We start from the raw sequence: 24,909 nt of genomic DNA on the forward strand, positions 1-24,909 counted from the left end.
CTGAACACTGTACCAGCAGAAGACTCCCCTTTCCTCTCCTCACCCCTGCAGCCCTCTATATGCCCCCAATCTTCTCTATAGAGTCCCATAACATTCCAGAGCAAGCAAATTTTCAGGACATGCAGGGGGTACAGGGTGGAAGAGAGGAGAATGGTGTCCTGTTGCACAAACTGAAGCCCATTGCACTTGTGCATTAGCAGCATTAGTTGCCACCCATAACCCTGGTGATAGAGCAGGGAGATACAGAGGCATTCAAAACGAAACACCAAACTGATAGCTGAATTCCCAGCATACTCAAAAGCCGCTCTGAAGCAGTGCCAAACTCCTAACTGTCCTTCAGAACATGAGCTGGCTGAAGGAGAAGGGAGAGCCATCAAAAATTGGTGCATTTTAAAAAGTTTTCTCTTTTGTTTTTCCCCAAGTAACTAAAGACAGCAGGCATATTAAAAGGGATACTCTCAAGATGAAATCTGTCCTCCAACACTGGAGATCCCTTCACAGTGGAAACCATCAAATAATTCCTCTCAAACAACATCACTGCTTTTATTCATAAATAACCAGAAGCAACAAACACAAAGAATTCTGATACTTCATGGTATTGGATTGGGCTCCAACCAGCTGCAATTCCAAGTATGTTAAAGGTAAAGGTAAAGGTACCCCTGCCCGAACGGGCCAGTCTTGACAGACTCTGGGGTTTGTGCGCCCATCTCACATCTATTGGCCGGGGGCCAGCGCTGTCCGAAGACACTTCCGGGTCACGTGGCCAGCGTGACAACGCTGCTCTGGCGAGCCAGAGCCGCACACGGAACGCCGTTTACCTTCCCGCTGGTAAGCGGTACCTATTTATCTACTTGCCCCCGGGGGTGCTTTCGAACTGCTAGGTGGGCAGGCGCTGGGACCGAGCAGCGGGAGCGCACCCCGCCGCGGGGATTCGAACTGCCGACCTTTCGATCGGCAAGCCCTAGGCGCTGAGGCTTTAGCCCACAGCGCCACAATGCTACAATTAATGATCAAAATGTGTTGATTATTCTGCAGATAGGGGATACCAGAGCACACCAAAGTACGGTGGGGGGTGCCATTTTCTTATGTCTATCTTTTTTGAGACAAAGATATAATGCACACTGTAATTGACTGTAAATAAAAGTATGGTGTGTTTTTTTAAGTTCATGGTTTATTTTGTAAAACTCTCTTAGAATGTTCTACACAAATCACTTGGCATATCCTATAATGACTTTCCTTTCTCTACCAGATGTGGCTTGAGCTTTAGTTCTTGAATACTGATTACAAGACCAGTGCAGAACAGTTCTTAACGTATTTTTTAAGGATCTCTACACCAGGGATGGCTGACCTGTGACCATCTGTTGTAGTCTGTCATCATCTGGAGAATGACAAGTTAGCCAACCCTACTACAGTGGTACCTCCGGTTGTGGATAGGATCCATTCCGGAGTTCCGGTTGAATCCTGAAGTTTCTGCAACCAGAGGTGCCTGTTATGTGCATGCTCGCAGCACAATATAGGGCTTCTGTGCATGCGTTCGCGGAAAAACCCGGAAAAATACTTCTGGGTTTGCCGTCTTTGCAACCTGAAGTTTATGTTACCCGAGGGTAACGTAAGCCGAGGTTCTACGCTTCTACAGAACTCTTTTTCTCCTTCACTGCAGGAAATTTGATACACTATTAATGTTTGTTTTCAAGATCTTGAGCAAGGATAATACAGAGTACTTGCCTCATAAAAAGTGTTTGCCATCCTCTAAAAGCCTTGTCTGGCACGTAAAATCAGTCATCGGTCTTGGAAACTGATATGACAGTGGTCTTATTATTAATAGGGAAGAGCCTGGCAAGAAATTATCTATTCATACATCTCCTATTATCAGCAAAGATGACATTTCAAGGGCATAATGTGGTCTTTTGGGCCTGCATCTAATTGGGACACACACACAAAGCTCTGTTTGATCAAGCCATAAAATATGCACTATCTTTCCCGGGCTATATTAATGAGTTTTGGGATGTATTCCAATCAAAGGGTTCAGAATAACTTAAAAACATATATGATCAACCATTTTTTTTATGTTAGGCAAACAACTACAATCCAGCTTCTGTGCTCTCAGAATCCACTCTGTTTGGCAGACACTGTCCTGTTTCTTTTGCTTCACAGAATGATCACACATAATCAGGTTCTATAATATGGTTGGTGACATCTAGCATTATGGGTTTTACAACTGCAGAGCTCAGAAGGAGCATTGTATACAAATATCTGTATGGAGCTCCACAAATATTTATTGACTTGACAGCAAATCGTAAGAAAAAGTACCTACATTGTGGGCACAATTTTTTTTAAAAAATATTCGAAGGTACCCATAAGATAATAGCAGCAGTAAAACACAACCTTAAAGAAATACATGATAGAACAGTCTGTTATCCTTTGTGGCAATCTGCAACATAAGCCTTTTTTATTAAAAATACATTCAGGGAATTTTGTTTCCAAACAAGCAAAATGAAACCACTTTTATGTTATCTTACTGCTACTGGCAAAGAAGAACTCAATTTTCTGGCCTATATGTGAACTATATACACTGCATACAAAATCTAGAAGAGTGATTTGAAGTGTAGAATACTATGCTTTGTCTCTTCAGATCTGGTGACATGCCCCAAACACTACCAGTTAAAACGTTGGTAAAATATTTTATTGTTCCTTCACTAAAATTTGGTGCGGTGCAAATTTGCTTCAAGGGCCAAAGCTATCTTTCTTCGAAAGAAAACACAACAATCTAGGCAGTGCTTGATTATAAAGTGTGTGCAAAACCGATTCCTCCTTTGTTAAATGAAAAGGCCATTCAAGCCAAAAGAAACACAGAAAATCAGAGGCTGTTCTAATTCACTGATGCTGACAGGTAGTTTTATCTTGCCACGCAAAACAAATAAGAACAACTTGAATGAGAAGAATAGAGAAATTCCTAAGAAATATCCCAAGACAAACAAAAGAAATGCTAGAGCTTTAAACACTTTGGCTTGGATTTCGGTATCAGTTCAAGGAAGGCAAGTTTCCCATCCACTCCTTTCCATTTCTGTCACTTGTGTCCTCCCCACAAGTATCTCTGGAGACCTGGAGGGCATTCCTTAACTACCGGTATGTGAAATGGGCAGTAGAGGACAGTGCAGATATATATAGTTTTAATATATTGGGTCCCTTAATGGAAGACAGGCGGGATATAGTTAAATAGCAGAACTAAATAGAACTAAACTAGGCCTGAGAACTTGGCCTAAGGCTGCAGCTTCTTGCCTATCTATCTAGGAGTAAGCTCCACTGTACACAGTGGGACTCAGCTCCAAGGGACCATGTACTCTAAGTGTCTGGTTCCATGGGTTTGTAACCTAGCTATGGATTCCTTGTGGCAAAGCGGCAAAGCATTCTGTTAATATAAATTAGATCTGACAGCTTACTGTGTTATGGTGGATAGGGGTACATAAGCACTTGAAGTAGCAGTGTCTAGTTCTCTCTAGGTCATTGGCAGCTAAGAGAGGGGAGACTCCCAACTCCTGAAGGTGGCAGTGGTGAGACCCCTTTTCACATGGTTGTCCCGGGGCCTTAAGGTACTAGGTAACTACTGTCTGGTTGTAAATGTCCCCTTCTTGGGGTGAGGTGGGTTGATTGAAGAGGGTGGTGACCAGCCAACTCTAAATACATTGAGTTGAAACTGATTATCTAGACCTGTGGTTCCCAACGTGGGACACACGCCTCATAGGGGAGCAATTCGAGAATGAGTTATTAACAGTTAATGCCCTTTTAGACTTCCTCCACATGAATAGTTCACTTTTTGAATATTAAAAATTATATGTGGGGGGTGGGATCAGATTTTAGAGATGCTTAGGTGGGGCATGGCCAAAAAAAGGTTGAGAACCACTGACCTAGGCCCACTTCAGTCTGGCTTTGGTCTGGCTTTGGTATTGAAATGGTCTGGGACACCCTGATGGGTGACATTTCTTGGGAGATGGAATACGACCCTGCTGGTTCTCCTTCATCTTTCTGTGGCCTTCAGTGCCATCCATCATGGTGTCAGTTCTGTGGGTTGGGGCTACTGTATTACAATGGTTCTGCCAAAGAGTGGCACTGGGAGATTTTTTGCTCTTTCCTCTGACACTTGTGCTGTGGGGTCCCACAGGGCACCACTCTGCCCCTGTTACTCTTCAATATATATGTGAAGCCACTGAGAGCTGTCAGTTGGAGATTTAGAACATGTTGTCATCAGGAGTGCCATTGCGGATATTGTGCTAATGCCTGGAGACAGCAGTGCATCAGATGGTGACCAGTCAACCAAAGCTGAAAACTGATGCGGCAGAAATGTGGGGTCAGAGTCAACTAACCCAGCATGCTAGTGGAAGCAAGGACTCCCATTAGCACAATAGGGCTTCACCCCACTCCTCCCCACATGCACCCCACACACCTCCCCCAGATCTGCTCTGGGGAATCAGGAGAACAATACATGAGGGAGGAGAAGCAGATCATTCTGTCTGGTAAGTAGAAATGCTTGTGTTGCTTGATCAGAACGGTGGAATACTGAATTCCCCCCACTGGAGTGGGGAAAATGTCCCGTTCTGGATGGAGTTGTGTTTCCCCTAAAGGAGTGTGTTTGTAACTTGGGGGTGTCCTTGGAGGCACCACTGTCGCTTAAGCCACAGGTGAGGTGACCTCAGTGGCAATAGACACCTATGCCCAGCTCTGGCTGGTTAGCCAACTAGGGCCCTCTCTGGACCAAGATCGCTTTGCTATGGCGTTACATGTTCTGGTGACCTATTGATTTAACTATTGCCATTGCGCCCTTCAAGATGACCCAGAAGCTGCAGCTGGTGCAAAATGTGGCAGCTAGGTTCCTGACAGGCAGTTTGAAACGGGATCATGCAATATCTATCCCATGTCTTCTTATTTGCTCCCAGGCCCAATTCAAGGTGCTTTGTAGACTTCAGTCTACAAAGTTCAATACAGCTCCACCCGAAGGATCACCTCCCCTGTTACATGCTCTCCTATGCCTTAAATTCCATGGGAAAGTTGTTGTTCCATCAACATTCATAGCTTGTGGTGTGGCAACGCAAAACAAGACCCTCACCATTGTTGTGGCTCCCTGGACATAGAACTACCACCCTGTAGAGATCCAGATACGCCTTTTACCATCTATCTGGTTAAGATGGGATTATTTTCAGCAGTTTATGGATTTGGGTGATGTAAGAGAGAGATGCTGCAGGATTTTTTAATGTGTGTGTTGGGGGGATTTATAGATTTGGTTTATTATTTTGGGGCTTTATGGTGCTTGTACAGCCCTAGGAACCTTTGGGCGGAATACAGGTTTAATAAACAACAGTCCAAGACTAACTATGTCTACTCAGAAGTAAGACCTGTGAATTCTATGGGGCTTGCTGCCAGATTAGTGCAGTTAGGATTGCAGCCTATATAAATAAATGGCTAATAGCACAGGACCTTCCTATGTGCCTTAGAAATCCCAGTTTAAATTTCAGTTTAGGCACAGGCTTTATGTAAACCCAATATGCTCTCTCTCAATCTCACCCTTCTCTCTGAAATGTGTGTGTAGCCTTATGTGCAGGGTTATTGTAAAGATTATTGTGTGTTGGCTTCAGCTGATGGGAGCTGTCGTACAACATTTGAAGGGCCTGTGTTTCCCAAGCCTGTCCTGCAGGATTCTCTCCAAATTTAGAATGGTGATGAAAACTTTCCAAAGTAGCACTCCTGTGCACATGTACCGGTACTTGTGAACTGTTACTAAATGCAGAAGGCCCCAATTCTGAGTAAGCATGAAGAGCATTTCACTGCTATGCAGGAAGGCATTTTCATATATCACACAATCTTTTTAGTGAAAGAGAGCTAAACCGAGGCTTATTTCCGCCAATATTGAAAGGCAGTTTCTGTGATGTGGTTCCAAGCAGCAAGAAGAGACTAGCCATCAAGTTACAGCACTTACAATGGACAAAGGGAGAGTTTTTAAAGCTTGCCTTTTTGACAATAGATAGAATTTGTTTTGAGCCCCTTGCACTGGTTTTTACTTTGGCTTTATTATGCCCGTTTTATTGTGTTTTAGATTTTGCATTTTTAAGGTGTTTAAAAATACTTTTTGTTCTTCATTTTTTAACTTACAAAATGGGCCAGAGAACTTTTGATATTGGATGATATGTAAATATTATAATTAAGTATCAACTTGAACTGATGGATTTATTTCAAATTCAAATTATGCCATTTTGTCTAACTTTGTTAATTTCCATCCTTAATCATAATTTAATGTGACATCATTCCAGCCACTCTCTCTATTCTGGTGTCTATCTATTCTGGTATATTTTAATTGTGTCATCTATCTTTTTAGCTACTGATTTGGTAAGTGCCTGGAAGAGTGTTTTAACCTTACTATAAATAGGATTGAGTATTCAAGTATTTCAGAGTATTTCAAGTATTTCAACATGAACTTGCATTCCATCTACTCAAATTTTGTTCTTTGTAGGAAGGTTTTGCTTTCTGCAAAGCAGATAAATTTAGAACATTCCTTCACTATAGGATTATCTGGTTTAACTAGCATTTTCTCTTCTAAAGGAAACCTAAGGACTGTACTTCTGACAGTAGAGCCACTGACCTCTTAGGATTTTCCATGAGTTTTCAGGAGAGGTGAGAATTCAATGGGTAGTAATAACAATGAAGAGTCATGCCATGCCTTAAAGATGTAACAAATTTTATTATGACATGTTGCTTTTATGAACTAAAAGTCCACTTCATCGGAAGCACGGAGGGTCAGACATCACATATATAATTTCCTTCTTGTTCCTTCTCCCCTTTCTTCCCCTCTTGGATATTTGACTTCATTGGTTTTAAAAAGGGCATTTTTTCATTAAAACCTTCCCCACATTGGGCAACCCAAAGGTCAAGGAGAGAGAACAGAAGACCTTCAGAACTACATTCCAGGTCTATCCTTGTAGAATGGACTGTAGCCACCACAGGATCATGTTCCCTCCTAGGAAGACAGCACAAGGTACTTTGCTGCTGATATTGCAGCACTGGTCTTGCTGAAATGAAAGATGAGATGGAGGGAGTCTTTTAACATCTCTGAGTGCGATTACTTTGCAAATACCATAAGAAAATTAACAGATCTGGACCAGGATGCATTTGTATTTCCAGTGATGTAATGAATAGCTGGTGAAACATTATATATATGAAAAATATCAACTTAGAAATCACTTTCCTAAACTGTTGAAATAATAATCTGAACAAGGCAAACATAATTAGGTTAATTTCTGTCCTATAACATAGCTAGGTGTCGTTATCTTAAACTGTGTGTGAAGGAAAGCTTATGCCTATATATTCATAACTCCTTCCTGTGCAGTACTAATTACTATTCCAGGACATGCTTTTGCTATTTTTAAGTGGTTTCTATTTACCATTTCCCTTGACATGATACTGGTGTTTGATTTGAGGTGTTCATCGTTATTCTTAGACTTATGAGAATAAAATTCCTAATTTCTATCTTTAGAAATATTAGCTCTTCTAGACTGATTTTGGGAGGTGGGGGAGACAAGGATATTTCAAGGTTCAGGTAGAAATTCACAGCAACATCCAAAGACTTGCTCAGTACTAAATTTACAGAACAGAGTGCCTCTCTGCCACTTTCCACAAAAGAGGACCTTAAAACTACCAAAGCCACAGACTGCTTATTAGCAGATAAAAGGTGGGCATTCTCACAAGACACAAGCCCACTTGGGAATAAGGCCATTGACTAATCTTGATCACCGTGGGTGAATACAACTGGCCATCTTATTTAGTGATAATTATGGGGAAGTCCAAGGGACGCAGGTGGCACTGTGGGTTAAACCACAGAGCATAGGACTTGCCGATCGGAAGGTCGGTGGTTCGAATCCCCACGATGGGGTGAGCTCCTGTTGCTCGGTCCCTGCTCCTGCCAACCTAGCAGTTCAAAAGCACATCAGAGTGCATGTAGATAAATAGGTACCGCTCCGGTGGGAAGGTAAATGCTTCTGGTTCTCCAGAAGCGGCTTACTCATGCTGGCCACATGACCCGGAAACTGTACGCTGGCTCCCTCGGCCAATAAAGCGAGATGAGCGCTGCAACCCCGGAATCGGCCACGACTGGACCTAATGGTCAGGGGTCCCTTTACCTTTTACCTTTATGGGGAAGTTCAGCAATGCAAACAACCAAGACAAGCTTTGTGTTAGTTTTTAGTTGCCATTCCTCCTCTCCTAGTTACTGGTGCTGTAGCTATGGTACGGAGACCTATCCCTCAATTCATACCTATACTGTTTAGTCGCTTCTGCATGATGGTAATCCACATAGGGCTATAATGCTTGTAAACCTCTTACACATTTCTTGGCAGGCTCTTCAACACTTGTGTGGAGAGGCTTATGTCCATTTCATCCAAGTAAACAAAAGTCTACCTCAGAGACACCAAGGCAATGTGCAATGAAACATCTTACACAAGACAATAATTCCCAACCTTAGTAAAATAAATACTGAAATACTGAAAATGTAAAAGAATAGGAAATGATGTTAACACACACTAAATGCAATCCTGGGCATGTGTGCCCTGGAAGTAACTCTCTTACCATATTTGGGTAATATGGTACCCAATTGGTTGGAATTACTCATAATGACGGCAATGAGGACTGTCTGTCATGAGAAGCCCACTCTGTTCATTTAGGTTCCTCATACAACTTAGAACCCTAAATCATGTGGGGAGCTTACACAAGTAGAAAAGGCTCCCAGTTTCAGAAGTTATCCCTCCAACTTGTGAAGAATGCTGGCTCATCCCCATTTTCTCACTCCATGCTTGAATAGAGCCTGTGTTGAATAGGGTTTACTCCCAGGTTAAGGGTGTAACTGGAAATGGGGTATGAATAATGAATGTTTGGTAGGGTTGGAGTTCTGTGCATAACTGAGGACAGATCAAAGCCTTCGCTGTGAAGCATGATAATGTTGAAGTGATTTTGGACAGTTAGCATTTTAACTACATCCAGGAATTTTCAGATTGTAAATTAATATGATTGCAGAAGCAGAGGCTTAGGAAAACTGATACAAACCTGCACCCAATAGGTTTTTTTAAGTGGCCAAATCCTCACCCCAGATGTACAGGTTTGAGACAAGTTTGGCTGCGAGTCCTGGAAGGCCTGCTCCCAACTTTGCAGGCCTTTTTCCTCCTGACTTGTGAGGGCAGGCCCCTGACTGACTCCAGCCATAAAAGCTGAGGCTGCTGAACAGACTCCTGGACTGGGGGTTTTGTTGTGGGGAGGTTTGTTATTTAATTTAATTTAATTCTTTGTATCTTTATTTCTAGATCCTATTATGGTTTAAAATGTATGTGGAAGTTTTTCAATTTTGTTGTGTACTTTCAGATGTCTTTTATTTGTTTGACAACTTTTGTAATTGTGTAAATTATTTCATGTTGTAAGCTCCCTTGAGCATGGTTTTAACTATTGGAAAGGTGGCATACAAATACGTAAGATGATGATGATGAAGATGATGATGAATATTGTACTGTCTATGTTAAACAGTAGTGGGAACATGCAGTCCAGGGACCACTATGTGACCCTTTGAATGCTGCAGGCCCATTCTTGCTCTCCAGACCAGCCCTTTGATAACTGCTATCACTTCTTCATTACATGCCACTGTGTAAGGAGGGGGTAAAGAAAAGAAAATGGGTCTGCCATGTGGTGAGCCCAGGAATGGGGCTGGAAGGAGAAGACGACATGTAGTGGTGGAGACCAGAAACGGACAGAGAGTTGGAAGTAGGGAGAGCTGTCTGTAGTGGTCAGTTCCAATTTGTGTCACTGGAAAGGGGGAAATGGAGAGGAGACAAAAATGGATAGAGGGAAGGGGATAATGGATAGAGTAGGGCTAGAATGTGCACATGGAGTGCCACGTAATACTGCAGTGATGAAAAATCCACCTAGTTTTGCCTCTGCTTATTGCAAGCATGCAATTCCTGAGAAATGGCCCTCAACAAAAATGTTTTAAACCAGGATAGGAAAGGAGTGCTCTTTTAATGAACAAGGTAATCCACGATAAGCCACTTTACACATCCAAGGGTACGGATAACAAATATTTGAAACCTGTCCTGCAGAAGACGCACCAGTGACATAGCCAGATCATTATTTCCTAAGTGTTTTAGCAGACAAAACAAGGCTACACACAAACCTCAGGTCTTAATGGCTTGTCTTCCCACACCTTACATTGTACTTTTTAGTCATACAGGTAAGGATAGGCTTAGCTATTCCTTCCAAAAATTAGAAGAGAGCTTTGCACAAGACATTAAACAAGTTAGCTTGGTAGCTTTAGAGAAATGCAACTGAAAAAGAGAAAATGGAGTTGAAAGTCAAGAGAGGGTTCTCGCAGTGAGCCAGCCTGTAGACCGTGCATGCAGTGCGGAGGCAAGTGTCTTAGCATCCTACTCCAACCATGCATTGCAAGGACAGAGTATCTGTGGGCCTCTAGATGTTGCTGGATGACAACTCCCATCTTCTCAGACCATTGACCATTATGGCAGCGGCTGATGGGAGTTGGTGTCCAATATCTGGAGATTCCCCACCCCAGATGTACAGAATGAGGTGGGAGACAGGGCATGTACACCTACAACTATGAAATCCATGTTGAGAAAAACCAAACCCTTAAGCTACCACACAGTACACGGTATATACCTCTGGTAGGGGCTACATGATGTATAATAGAATGTGAATGTCAATAGTTTGTATAATATTTCAGGCTTATTATTGAAGCATCATTTCAGTATCCTTCTTTGAATGCCAAACCCTTTTAGACACGGAAGACTTATCAATTTTCTTTTTTTTTTTTATACCAGTTAAAATGTCAGCCAAAAGTGGCATCACACAATCAGATGGTCTCACTATTGACATAAGGAGTGGTATTTAATAGATTTGAAGATATGGATGTTCAGGAGAAACATGATGAACCAATCTCGCCTACAAGCACAGACAACTTCACTGAGATTGCCAAGAGTTTTGCATTTACCGGGCCTCAAGCTAGAAGGAGGTTAAAAATTGCAGACAAGATTTTCTAGTTTCAGCTGGGATGTAAAGTCACAGCAGATATTACAAAATATGTACAGATAAGATAGCAGTGTGCAATGTTCTAGTATGAACATAACCTTTTTCTTTATAGACAATGGAAAAGTCAGTATTCCTAAAGTAGAGAGGAGAAGAAAATAGATTGTTAAAATACCACTAGGTAATTAAAACTTTCAGCGAAAGCAGTAGGGACTTGAAACAATGTTTTTCTAACACCTGTGATTATCTAGTATCCTTGGAAACACTAAGGACATTCAAAGAAGTCTATTGAGCCACATCAAGTTTCTAATGTACTGTTAATTACTGTATCATAGGTGCTTTTTACAGTGTTAGATTTGGTCACATGTGAGTTTTTGTTCACTGCTCAAACAGCCATTAAATGAACAACAAAAATGAATGTTAAGATTACCTGTAGCAGAGAGCAGCAAGATTTTATTACACAGCAGCATATTTGTACCATTGTGATATGGCAGATCTTTATGCCCACTAATTTAATTAACAGAGTTAAGGAAACAAAGAATAGTTTTGGATTAGGTATTTTCGGCATAGACTTTGATGTTCTAGCACAGAAACTTGGTTTGTAATCACTGTTCTTCACAGACCTTACTAATAGGACATGTCAGTATTATAGAAAAAGTCTATATAAGCAAAAACCAATGGAATTTTGATTTGCCTCAGGAAACAAAAGCCGATTAATAAAGTATCAGCTACCCTCTGCAACACACAACCAGTTAAGCTTTAAGTGACAGGTTTGGTCAGTAGGATCCAAATCTTGTCTGCATTTATTTGGAATACACAAGTGAAACTAAACAGAGACAGATCTTCATAAGGGTTATTCCTTTCAGCATAATAAAACCCTCTAATAACAATATATACCTTTGATTCTATGGGCAGCCTGTGCTGATCTTATCTGCCGTATTCTATAACCCCACCTATTGTCATCATCATATGATGCCTTATGACAACTGTATGATGTGTTATTCACTTTCTTAAGCAGGGAAGACTGAAGTTTCACTAACAGTTTTGCTGAAGTTGCCACTGACAGCCACACAATGTTAGGACTTGTCCATAAGAATGCAAACATGTCCCAGATAACCACAAGACTTGAATGTTTGAGATTATGTCATATATAAATATTCAGGAAGCATATAGAATGTGCGCTTTCTCTCACACACATTTTCAAGCTACTTCTTTGTATCTCAAACTGACAAGTACAAAAGCTTAAGCAATGGTGTGTATACAGAGACAACTCACACAACGCAGCCTAGGGCATTCTCTGTGGTAGCCCCTAAGTCGTGCACCTGTGTCGCATCAAACACCTTCATTATACAGCTTCCAATGAAGATGCATCTCTTCACCCTGACTTTTGACACTTTAGGTGTGTATTTTTAGGACCCACTTTATTCTTGTGATTGTAATTTGTTTTTACTATTGTGTTTGAATGTTGTAATCCCTACCCTGGGACCTTAGCATGAAGGGCAGGTAATTAAATAATAATGTATTCTTTAATAAAAATTATATGCATTTTTATACATACACAACAATCTCCTTCGAATCATGTGTAAACCTACACGATTCCTTCCCTTCCTATTATAGGAAAATGAGTTTCCCATACAAGGATTTAGTTAAATCACTGTATCACTTAAGCTTGGGGTTCTCTCGCACCACAATAGGCACGCAGACCATCACATTTGTTCTCCTATACCAATTCCTAGCAATTACCTAGCACCTGAAACTCTGCTTCCATATCCACTACAGTTGTGAGATAGTCAGAGCCCAAATGATCAAATGTATTAAAACAATTTAGCTTCATAATTTAGGTACACACATTTTTGATAACTGAATACTGCACAATATTGATATTTGATTAAGGCACTGGGAAATCAATTTTTTGTTTTGTTTTCAATGGAAATATTCAAGCTTCCCATGGGCTTCTAACTAGGCAATATATCCATTGACAGTTTAGCTCCTGGTTAGGAAGCTACTACTCTCAGCCTAATTTAACACAGTGTTGAGAAAGAGGGTGACTCACAGCATGAGGAAGAGAAGGGTTGGTACATACACAGAGATGGGGTGGGGCAAAGGTAAATGCTACAAAGCAACTGTGCAATGCTGCAAACTCCACATGCTTTTGAATCTGACTTCACCCAGCCAGAGACTGCAGTCCTTGACTGATGTTTTTCTAGTGGGTCAATACCCTTTCATAACAAAAAGTCTGTAGTTAATAATTCTACCTGTCTTTTTTTAAAAAAAATTGCAGGATTAACAGAAAACTAGCATAATGTTGGGTGATAGTCAACATTAGTCATACACAAAGTAACTTAATCCCACTGATTTCAATGAGTCTGAATATGACTTAGATATCACCCTTAAGAAACAACTTATTAGCAGAGATTCAGTACAGTACAGCCATGCCATGGCAGAACCTTCCTTTCTACTTGTACCTTATTAAGTTTTCAGATCATTCCCATGATTTTTTTAAAGTGTTCCTGCCCCAGGGGGCATGCAAATATGACAAATCCACATAAAATGCATTAAGGTTGAGTATTTTTTATACACAAAATGACAGAAGAGATCAAGGTGCTGGTCTACAAGCATGAAGGCCAACTGGTAACTCTTTAGATGCTGAAGTCTAGGGACTCTGCCTAAAAAAAGGTTCATAGTTTCCTCTTAGCTGACAGCTTCCTTGCGGGAAGCAAGAAACAACCGTTACTGAGGAATCAATTTGATATCCTGGTTGTTTAAATAGTTTGCATTATGAATAATCTTATATATTGAGTATCTGTATGCAACATTTTATTAGTTGTAAAATTATATTAATGTTTTTCAAAGCTGATTCCACTGTCATCCTTTACTACTGGTACGTAACACATAGGATATTCACGTCATTATTCATTAAAGTACATTTCAGTAGAAGAAATCCACACATCTTCGTTTGTAGACTTGAAAATGCAGTAAAAGTGTTCAAACCAATGGAATAGCTTTCTAGAACATATGCAGAAATGCTATTCAAGTAGTTCATTGCACCTGTTGTTTAGTAGAGATTATATTCGGTAGTTACCTGAGCAGAAGGCACTTCACATTTCCCCCTGGCCTTCTTTCCCTCTGCAGTCGCTGTGGCTCTTGGAAAGCCTATCCAGTGAGTCTGGGGCCCTCTGAACAGTGTGGAGTATGTTGTATGAGGGGGCAGTGGGACAAATGGAAATCACCTGAGAAGGGAGCTTTGCTTGTGTAAAGTATCCTTCACCTGATTTCTGGTGATTCTCTCTCACACCACAGCCCCTGTATCCTGTGGAGACTCATGCTGCAGGAAGGGCGTGTGTGATTTTCATATATTACACCTTCCTCTGCAACTCCCAGAACCACCTCCCATGCTGTTGCAGGAGGTCTCCTATCTTGCAGAAAGAACTTTTCAGGGAACACAGGTGTTGCAAATGAAGTTATACTAATGAAATTTGCCTTCCCCACCTGCCATGAAGTGACTGTCTCATCAGCAGAAATCAGCCTCTGTGAAGCCTGGATCCAACACACACTTAACAGAAATTTCAAAACTCTTTAAAAATCCAATTTAATTTTTTGGGAACATTCCAATTTTTCAATCTCCCTTCTCACTCAGGACCCATGGCCTCAAGTTGATCAAAAGGTGAATGAGCAGGGCTAAAACTAAGTTGGCAATACACTGATCAGCAGCTACGTTTGCTCCACAAAGGCCAACATATTTTGTTCTAAATATTTGTATAGTCAGCCATGCCATACCAGCTCCTTGTTAGATAACAGTATATACAGAAGCCATATAATTCACCCCCTGGATCCTACAGTAGCAAATCAACAATACCCCCAAAATGCAGCAGCATTATTTACCAAAACATAATGAGAAAATGTTAATGAAAGCTAAATTTTCATTTTCACTTCTGTATGCTGCTGAATAGAAACTAAAATCACAGACACATGCACCACTTTCATATTTGTGTCACAATACCTGTTCCATTTTCGTCTCCTTAAAATTACTGATTTAATAATTGCCATGGCAAACTAGAGAGAGAGAGAGACCTTCAAACGATCAAGCAATGAGACTGAAAGGCCTCAGACAAACATTAAAAAGAATTTTTGTGTCTTTATTGGAATGGTGGAATACACCTATTTTGATAACTTGAATATTTGGTTGTAATTAGAAATGACACTACAGAACTGCAATACTGGTCCAACAGTCTTGTCTTTACTTCCCCCCCACCCCCAAAGCAAGAAATAGAATGAAAATGCACCGAGTAATCAGAAAGCACTAGCAGGCATCGGTTAATCCAAGATTCTAGCTCCTTAGTTCCAAAAGCACTTGCCAAGTTGCACTGTGTGTGGAACCCAAGTTTTAGGATTGGTCATAATTTGAAGTTACTAGAGATTCACATGATTAAGCTTCATGTGGGCATTATTATTATTTTTATTCATCTCAAATTGGTCACTGGTATTTCTCTTGTCAAATATTACATTTCTTTCATTCACTGATATTTTTCTCAACGTATAAAAAAGTATGAAATATAAACAAGCTCTCTCATTGTACACGTGTAAGAGTACAATTGAAGAATTATAGAGCTGACTATCTACACACCATCAAATCCCATCAAATCTTGGATATTCCATTAATATACAAAATATGAGGGCACAGAAAGAACAAAAACCCACTTCTTTTGTTTTGTTTATGCACAGGATCAAATATTCAATCGAAAGGAAAAAAAACACTTGGAATCATTTTGGCTTCCCACTACATCTGCATGTTGAGACACTTATTAAAATATTCCTGTTTAATTGTGTTTGGTCTTTTTTTTCTTATTTTCAAGTCATGTTTTGTTATCTTAATACCGGCCATCCAGACAAACATGTATTGAGAAAGACCCTCCATCTCACAGCCTCCCTAGATCCGACTCATGGCAGGTCGGATTTAAGACATAACTCCAAAAACTGGGTTGTGACGACAGATGCTAGGACCAATTTCTTCATAGTCTTTTTTGGTGTGGCATACTTGGTAGAACTCAGGCTGGGGGAAAAGAAGATAAAAGGGAATATTTTCACTAAAAATATATTTTTGTCACTTTTAGGTTAAACTTGCGATATATTAAAACTTGTTATTAAAGCACCTGTCTCAGTTTTGTGCCTGTATTATAGCTTATGTAACACAAGACAACACTGCCTTAAAAAGATGTTTCTGAAAAAAATTAGGAACAGATAAACAATAGACAGTGCGAAAAGCTCTTCCCCCATGCATTTACATTTTTCAAGGAAGCTCCTCATAAGTTACAAACATTTTGGAAAGTCTATTTATAAAAGGTTCCAGGCAGTATCCCCCCCCCAAAAAAAAAAATAGGAGCACTTTTTAAAGCACCATGATTGGGCTTGTCCTATAAACATATACCATGGACAGTGAATACAGGTCAAAATATATGTGAGAAAAGTTCTCTTCAGATTTCTTTTTCCTTTTGTCAACTTACCGTGGAAGCCAACATTGATCCTCCAAACCAGACAGCATATCTTTGCATATGGTGTGTGATAACTTGTACATCAATAGGTTTGGGCTACAAGAGAAAATAAAATCAGTACAGAGTACTGTTTTAAATAAAATGCCATTACAGACACTTATTTTTTTTCACTGGCTGTAGCAAAACCCCAGTTTTAAGAATATTTAACTGTCAGGCAAAACAGTTTTTAATCAAATTCTCTCAAATGCACTAATCTGAATAAGTTCCAAGATATATATATGTTTTCTCAGCACAATGGAAGAGCACATGACTTTGCATGCAGAAGGTCCCAGCCCCAATATTTTTATCTAAAATGACTGGGTCATATGTGAAAAGAAAAATCTCTACCTGAAATCCTGGGAAATCATTGTCAGCCATTAATGTTCTCTATATTACAAGTGTCAACTTTTCCCTTTCTCCCCAAAATGCGACAAGATACTTCTTGTGGGTTTACATGGCTGAAAACAGGCAGAATCTAGAAATCACTTATTCCCCAGGTACTAAAGTCCTAAAAAACCCCTCAATATATTTCTCCCTCCTCTCACAGAAGCCACTATAACACGCCTCTTGCCATTTCCAATCTGTTGTGCCAGAGGGAAAGTACAGGGCAGTAAAGTTGAAGTGGTCAGGCCAGTAAAGCACTCAAATCCTGCTTTCAGGCTGGCTGGCCACTGTGAGAACAGGATCTTGAACCAACTGGGCCACGGGCCTGATCTTGCAGGCTCTTCTTATGTAACCAAAGGTAGTTTCCAATATAAGCACTTCTTCACCAACCAAAAACAATACACAGTACTGAAAGCAGTTCTATAATTTAATAAGCCTCATGTGGCCAGCAGACTTGAAATAAATGCTTCTTCTTATTTTTCTGAGGAAACTGGCAAATTCTATTTGTTATCCATCTGTTGCAATAAACACTGAAGCAGGAGTATCCACTCTCCACAAAAGTGGCAACAGCTGCTTCTCCAAAACCACTACTAGTTTTCAAGATCATGGACAGGATAAGTGCCTGTAGCAATCATAATGAAACCTTCACAAATGTGGAAAGTACCGTATATACTCGAGTATAAGCAGACCCAAATACAGTGGTACCTCAGGTTAAGTACTTAATTCGTTCCAGAGGTCTGTTCTTAACCTGAAACTGTTCTTAACCTGAAGCACTACTTTAGCTAATGGGGCCTCCTGCAGCCGCTGCGCCGCCGGAGCACGATTTCTGTTCTCATCTTGAAGCAAAATTCTGAACCCGAGGTACTATTTCTGGGTTAGCGGAGTCTGCAACCTGCAGCATATGTAACCCAAGGTAACACTGTATAAGCCGAGGCACCTAATTTTAGCACAAAAAACTGGAAAAACTTATTGACTCGAGTATAAGCAGGTACACCACAGCACAAACCTGGTGGTGGCAGCAGCGGCGGAAGAACAAGAAGCAGCCCAAAAGGGCTCCTTTTGGGCTGCTCGTCCCTCCGCCGCCACGGCGCGCCTCACTCAAGTATGAGCCAAGGAGCGCTTTTTCAGCATAAAAAATGTGCTGAAAGAATTGGCTTATACTCGAGTATATACAGTAATTAAAGATGAAGAGATTGGTACAGTTCAAAATGAGGATGACACAATTTAATGGCTTTCTTATGGGATTCCATTTAGAGATGTGATGTAAACTAGCACAACGAACTACACATACAAGTGAAACATCTTAACTAAAGAAACAAACCTTCAGTCTGCCACCACTCAGTTCCTCGCTGAGTTTCAGTCTGGCATCAACAGTTCTTTTCAAGTCTCGTTGTAAACGGCGACCAAAGTCCCTGAACATTGTGGAGCCACCAGAGAGGACAATATTCTAAATTGTACACACAAAAGTTGTATTACTTAACAACACTGGATGTTAGCAATCAGTTTCTGAAAATAAGGAGTGAAGGCAGCTGTAATGACTACAAAACAGTCATAGCAAGGAACAGGGCCAATGCTTGAGCCATGCATGCTCAATTTAAGAGACTGAGACAAATTATTTCACAAATAGGAATTTTACAGATAGCCTGAGAATTTTATGGCTTTACAATCAGTGTTAAGCTGAGCACCCCATGAAAGAAAGGCTAGATTACAAATTACTACAGATGTTTAGATACTTAAAGTGCACTTTCTTCAATCTAGAAATTTATTAAATAACTTGTTTAATATGTTTGTTCTGAGTCAGCCCAATTTTAAAAGCTATGCAACACAACAAAGGTTCCTAAATGATCATGCCAGAATTCATTCCATGCAACTACTCTTCTTCCCCTCAAAACCTCCTCCAGAGGGTCTTCCAACCAGAGAGTAGGAGGGGAAGGAGAAGTTCTGTTGCACAAGCAGAAGTTTGCTTATAATAGTGGAACAGCGGCAGGGGATACAACCTAACCCTTTCATATTTTATTTCTAGTTATAGTTTAGCAATATATTTCATTCCATTAATTCCATTATTTACAATATCCACTTGAATATACATTAGTGAAGGGCTACTCAGGATAAATGTGCACATGCTTAGCACACAAAAGGGTCTAAGTTCAGTCCTTGGCACCTTCTAGTAAACCTGGAGAAGACTCTCGACCCAAACCAGGGTGGTCCAGCATGCGGCCCTCAATGTCTTTTCTGGTGGCCCACGGCAACATTTGATGCCCACCCAGCCCTCGCACTGCCTTCTCAAAGATGGGTGAGGCTTTGGGCTTGGGAATGGAGCTATGAGGGCTCTGACATAGTCCCAGAGTCCTCCAGCCTGCTTCCTAAAGCCTAGTTAGTGCTTTCCCAGATTTCGAGAAGGAGGTGGGAGATCTCTAGGACCCTAGCAGAGCCTCACATCTCCCTTACCTAGCTTTGGGAAGGCAGCACAAGGACTGGAGAGGGGGCACCAACTTTTAGCCTCATTCCCCAACCCCTGTGTGACATGGCAGTGTGCAGTCTGGGGGTTCCATGTCTAAGTATTATTGTGGCCCACTTGGTAAGGTAAAAGGTAAAGGTAAGATAAAGGACCCCTGGATGGTTAAGTCCGGTCAAAGGCAACTATGGGGTTGCAGTGCTCATCTCACTTTCAGGCCAAGGGAGCTGACGTTTGTCCACAGAGAGCTTTCCAGGTCATCTGGCCAGCATGGCTAAACTCCTTCTGGTGCAGCAGAACACTTTGATGGAAACCAGAGTGCACGGAAACGCCATTTACCTTCCCACCACAGCGGTACCTATTTATCTACTTGCACTGATGTGCTTTCAAACTGCTAGGTTGGCAAGAGCAGGGACAGAGCAACAGGAGCTCGCCCCGTCATGGGGATTCGAACCACCGACCTTCTGATCGGCAAGCCCAAGAGGCTCAGTGGTTTAGACCACAGCACCTCCCGTGTCCCAAGGCCCACTCGGTATGAAAATTTGGACCACCCTGCCACAAACCCTGGAAAGCCACTACCAGTCAGTGTAGACCCTAAGCTAGGTGGATCACTTGTCAGACTGCATAAGGCAGCTTCTTACACTTGTAACATAGCCCATTATTGTGCTTTCAACGGAAAAACTGAGATCTCTTTAGCAAGTAGGCAGAGATATATTCTGAAAAAACCTCTCTCTCTCTCTTTCTCACACATACACACAAACATTATTTAGCTTTACTAACCTTATATAGCGGACGTCTAACATCAATGGGACAGTTCTGAATTACCTCGTCTACTACTTCTGAGATAGGCTGTGTGAAGTCTGGATTAGCAAACTGAAAACAGAAGTATGTATCAGCAAAGAGATGATTACTTTACAAGTAATTTTATTGCTTAATGCAGCATTTAAAAAAACAAATACAAGCAGGTTTCATTTTCCATACATAATACTGAAGCATCAGCCTTCTCTTTAACATATTAGAGGCAAGTGTAGATTATTGCAGATTTCTAAAGAAAGCATTAAGAAAGCTAGATGAGATGAATTTAGCAAGATGGAAAAAACTAAGACACAACAATGTGAGAAACACTATGGAAAAAGAAGCACTAGTTTAATTGAAGGTAAATTCTAATTCAAAAAATAGACTCAGCATTTACTCTGAAAAATAATCTTTGTTCTCGTCTCTCCCTCACCAGCCTCTACAGTCTTCCCCAATGGCTATTTTACACTGTAGGTTTGAGGCAGCATCTGCCTGCTTATGTACCTCTGTAAAGTACCACTTATTCTCAAAGGTCCTATGTTATAATAATAAAGGTCATTTGAAACTAATAAAAAAATGAAAGGGTAAAAAACCAAGTACAACCACATACAGATACTGAAGAACAGGAATTCAGGAAAATGTAAGCCATCCAATCCCTTTACCCTTTCCATTCTCCCTGCTGTTGCATTGTACTGAACACTTTGGAGACCGCCTACACATCTCAGATGCTAAGCACTGAATCAAACAGTTTTATTCAGCATGAAAAAATGGGAATCAGCTGGAAGAAATATTTATTCCTGTTCCCTCAGCTCACCACAGAAGCCAGATTGGTGGTTTCAAATTTGAAGTGGGAAGAGAGAAACTATTATACAAAGCATGTTGTGTGGCTTTTAGTGATAACAGCTAGATCTCCCCTCCCACCTCCAGCCTCAGATTCTTCTTCAGCTGAGTATCATTTAAGAAGCAGGGGAAAATGCCTTAAAGCTTCACAATCCTCAAAAGTTAAAAACAGATTCAGTTGAACATTAAAACCAACATAATTAACAGCACCAAGAAATTGGGTTCTAAGGTTATTTTTAAAAGGGGGGTGGAAGTACGCTGGCTTTTAATTCCAACTTTGAAAGGCACTACCTGCCCTACATTATGAAATGAAAGCTGCAATCATAAGTCACACTTACAAGGGAACAAGACTCATTCAAGCACAACAGTATTTAAAGATTTAAAGATAAAACTGAAAGTATACTTCTGTGTGCGTTATGAAGATCTGCACCAGTTTACCTCAGGATGAAAGAAGATCTCTGGCCCCAAGAATCTCTCATAGCCAACATCAATGGTAAATTCTTTCTTTGAGATTGCGTTGATTCCAGTATATTGTTTGATCCACTTGGTACCATCTGCGTCATACTTGTTAAATTCTTTTACTAAATCAGGGCAGACATAACTAAAGCGTTCCTGGAAATCAGATGCAGACAGTTACAAAAGAAATTCCCAAAAATCTACTAGGGTTTTATATTTGATCAGTTTAAATGGAACAGGAATGAAACTTCCTTTAAAAAAACAAAAACAAATGAAAACACCAGAGAATTGTTCAGTTAGTATTAACTGCATACATTTAAGATAATTAGCACTCAGCGCTAGACACAATTCTATGCACCACTAGGCAAAAATTCTTAGGACCTGACAGCCTAAACTATCTTAGGTGGGGGGTTTTTAGTTGGGAGATGCTAACTCCAGAAAATGCATGCTCAAATGTACTATTGCCATGGTTACATACCATACCATCATACACTTTAGAATTTAAAATCCATCAGTAATAATAGAGCTGCTAAAAAAAATAAATCATGAAAAGTCTCAAGAAAAGTAATTATGACTTTTCATTATGCAAAACTAAGTACTTTTTAGTATTAGAATACCCTCCTAGCCCAGAGAATTAACTAGATTACTGGCAATTTGTTACCACCAAGATAGCATCTTGATTTCCAATATATAAGTCACCTGATCTGAATTGTTAAAGTTAATACCAGTAGTGGCAAAGAACATATATATGCTGTGTCAGTTTTTGAGTCTTACTGAGCCAATCGTTAAGTATCTATTTGCTTTTTAAAATATACATTACCTTCACCGCTTTAGCAGTTTCCAATGATTGTTCAGGAGGGATTCCTACTTCTCGTTCTCTTAGCAATTGTTGAATAAAGTAAGTTATATCTCGTCCTGCAATTGGAATATGTTTGATACAGCTGCCAATCACATAACCTTCAGCCTGAAAGTAAATAATAATAATAAAAAAATCCTTCAATGAACTTAATCCCAAATACAAACTTTAGAGACATATTTGTGAACACTTGAATAAGACAAGCAAGTCCCATGTTTCCATCTCTCTATTATCATCTCAAATTGCACACTTTCTGTTGCATGGATATTTCCCTTTACAGAACAGATAATGGTGGATTTTCTACATGCCATAACTTATACCAGCACTTAATTAAAGCATCATCTACAACAACACAAAGCAATCTCTCCACTCTGATTCCTAATGAAATGAATCCTGGAAGTATTAAAGCTCTTCTATTTTTGTGGGAAAAGAGGGGAAATTTGGTAGCTATTTATCACTACTGCAACTAAAGGATCCAAACTTAAAATAATTCTGAAGATCTCTCTCTCTCTCTCTCTCTCTCTCTCTCTCTCTCTCTCACACACACACACACACACACGGTGTGTGTCTTTAACATAGTGTAAACAGATAATGGTAGACAGAGATATATAAGGGGATCATCAGTCTGGTACAGTATAGCCTTCCTCTTTCACCAGCTTGTAAGACAGAGGAGGAGGAAGAAAATAAGGGAAGTAAATCTACACTGGATGAAGGGCAGGAAGCTTAGTTTCTGCCCGCATGATTTTTGTTTAATGTGGGGGTGGCAGCATCACTTCCAAAGAGATCGCCATGTCTTCCTTAAAAGCAACGAACCCCACAAAATTTTCAGATTTAGCTGAAGGATACCTTCATATATTATACTGGGAGCATTGCAGATTTAATTATTAAAAACTTTCAACAAGCTACAAAGTTCAATTATAAACCTAAAGCAAAAAAAAAAAAAGCAGATTTTCTCTAACTTCTGTCTCCAAAATAAAAATAAGAATATGTTCCTAAATGCTAATTTTAGCACAATCTTGTGTGATATATAACACCTAGTTCAGTGGGAAAATGCTGAACAGAGCTGCCAAGACTATCCTTCCCATAATAGTGATAGCTTTAGAAGCAGTGGTGTTCCACAAACCACACCCATATTTATGTGTACTTACCACAGGAATGACGTGAGTGACACCATCCCCACTGTCTATAACCGTTCCAGTCAGTGTTCGCTCTCCTACTTGTCTTGATGTCCAAGATGCAGCTAAGGCAAGGACGGCCTTATCCAAGGAAACAATTTGAGATTTAGTATCTCACAACAAGCCTAAAGGCCTAGTCTTCAAGCAAAGATTGCCACATCAGACAAAAACCATTTAACATAGTTACATTGCACCATGCAGCAGAAGAAAACAAGAAGTAAGAAAACAGAACAAAGGAACTGGAAATAAAAACCCTAAAAATGGTATTCAAAAATTGGTAGACTTTACTTTCTATAATTGCAGCAGCACCCAAAAGTTAACCAGAAAAATGGAAATTTATTGTAATTCAAGCTTTGGGAAAATCTAAATATGCATTGATATATATAGGAACTACCTAACTATATAGCTGAAGCCACACTAGTTTTAAACAGTCTAAAAACTCAGGGCCCTTTCTCACATTACCTTGTAACATAGGGATCACTGCAGCACAGCTCCTTTCTGTTACCATGAAGGCAACAGCAGAAGATCTGGCTTCTGAAAGGAGCTTCCCATAGAAATTGCACCCCTTTTTCAGGAGCTGACAAGGGAGCCATTTTCGCATATACTCAATCAATTACTGTGGGCTTTATCTTTCCTGTGTTGGTACCAAGGATATTATGGGTACTAAAATATTATTGTGTTTCTGAAAAGCTTTTCTTTAAGCTAATATTATATTAAATTCAACAGTTTATAGCAAAGAAATGTCATATTATTGCTGCAGATCTTCTGCAGAAGGATTTAGGCACAGCCAATAAAAGTAAGGAGTGCAATGAAGAGTCATGCATTCAACAGAACATAATGAGGAGGAACTAAAACACTAATGTAGACACTCAAAAACAGAAAGGTTAAGGATCCACATCCTCACAAGCCTACACAAGACGATAGCTGTTTTCTGGAAGTAGGTTGAAAAGATTAGCTTTTACAGTAAACTATATATGCAGATCTGAATGGTGAAGTCTCTGAATCATTATCTGACTTTTCTCTTAAGAGGCAAAATGCATCTTATTCCATAGATCAAACTAAGACACAGAACTATTCTTCCTGTGACAATTTTGCTGCTGTCTCCCCTTTGAAAGAAGGCAACACTGCTCTAAATCTAAACAGCTGTACATGCACATATGAACTTTTGTGTTGCATTTTAAAAGAAACCTGAGGAAAGTACTATTCAGAGATTAAATGTGGGGCAATGTATGTTTATGAAATACATAATCTGTTTTTCAAAACAAAATTTCAGAACAACTTTATGTGTCTGACATTGAATTTTCACTGGTATGAATACTTTTCTTAATGAATTTTAAATATTACCCTCTGTTTTAAGGT

General features: G+C 40.1%; 1 protein-coding gene and 1 long non-coding RNA gene across 2 annotated transcripts in view; one reads left to right on the plus strand and one right to left on the minus strand.

Moving 5' to 3' along the window:
- Positions 1 to 5,650: 5,650 nt before the first annotated feature.
- On the plus strand, positions 5,651 to 15,375 carry LOC309519318. Its single transcript, XR_014213792.1, has 2 exons — positions 5,651 to 9,482; positions 10,263 to 15,375. It is a non-coding gene; the product is annotated as an uncharacterized lncRNA (long non-coding RNA).
- The window catches only part of ACTR3 (actin related protein 3), a 34,502-nt gene continuing 24,769 nt past the window's right edge, over positions 15,177 to 24,909 (minus strand). Inside the window, exons 6-12 of the mRNA XM_082199251.1 lie at positions 23,524 to 23,631; positions 22,340 to 22,483; positions 21,502 to 21,675; positions 20,209 to 20,301; positions 18,295 to 18,420; positions 16,563 to 16,646; positions 15,177 to 16,111 (exon numbers count right to left, since the gene is read on the minus strand). Of these exons, the coding sequence (XP_082055377.1) occupies positions 16,016 to 16,111; positions 16,563 to 16,646; positions 18,295 to 18,420; positions 20,209 to 20,301; positions 21,502 to 21,675; positions 22,340 to 22,483; positions 23,524 to 23,631 (825 nt within the window). The 3' untranslated portion in view covers positions 15,177 to 16,015. The remainder of the gene's footprint in view (positions 16,112 to 16,562; positions 16,647 to 18,294; positions 18,421 to 20,208; positions 20,302 to 21,501; positions 21,676 to 22,339; positions 22,484 to 23,523; positions 23,632 to 24,909) is intronic.

This window comes from Podarcis vaucheri (assembly GCF_965113315.1).
Source record: "Podarcis vaucheri genome assembly, chromosome: 1".
NCBI lineage: Eukaryota > Metazoa > Chordata > Lepidosauria > Squamata > Lacertidae > Podarcis > Podarcis vaucheri.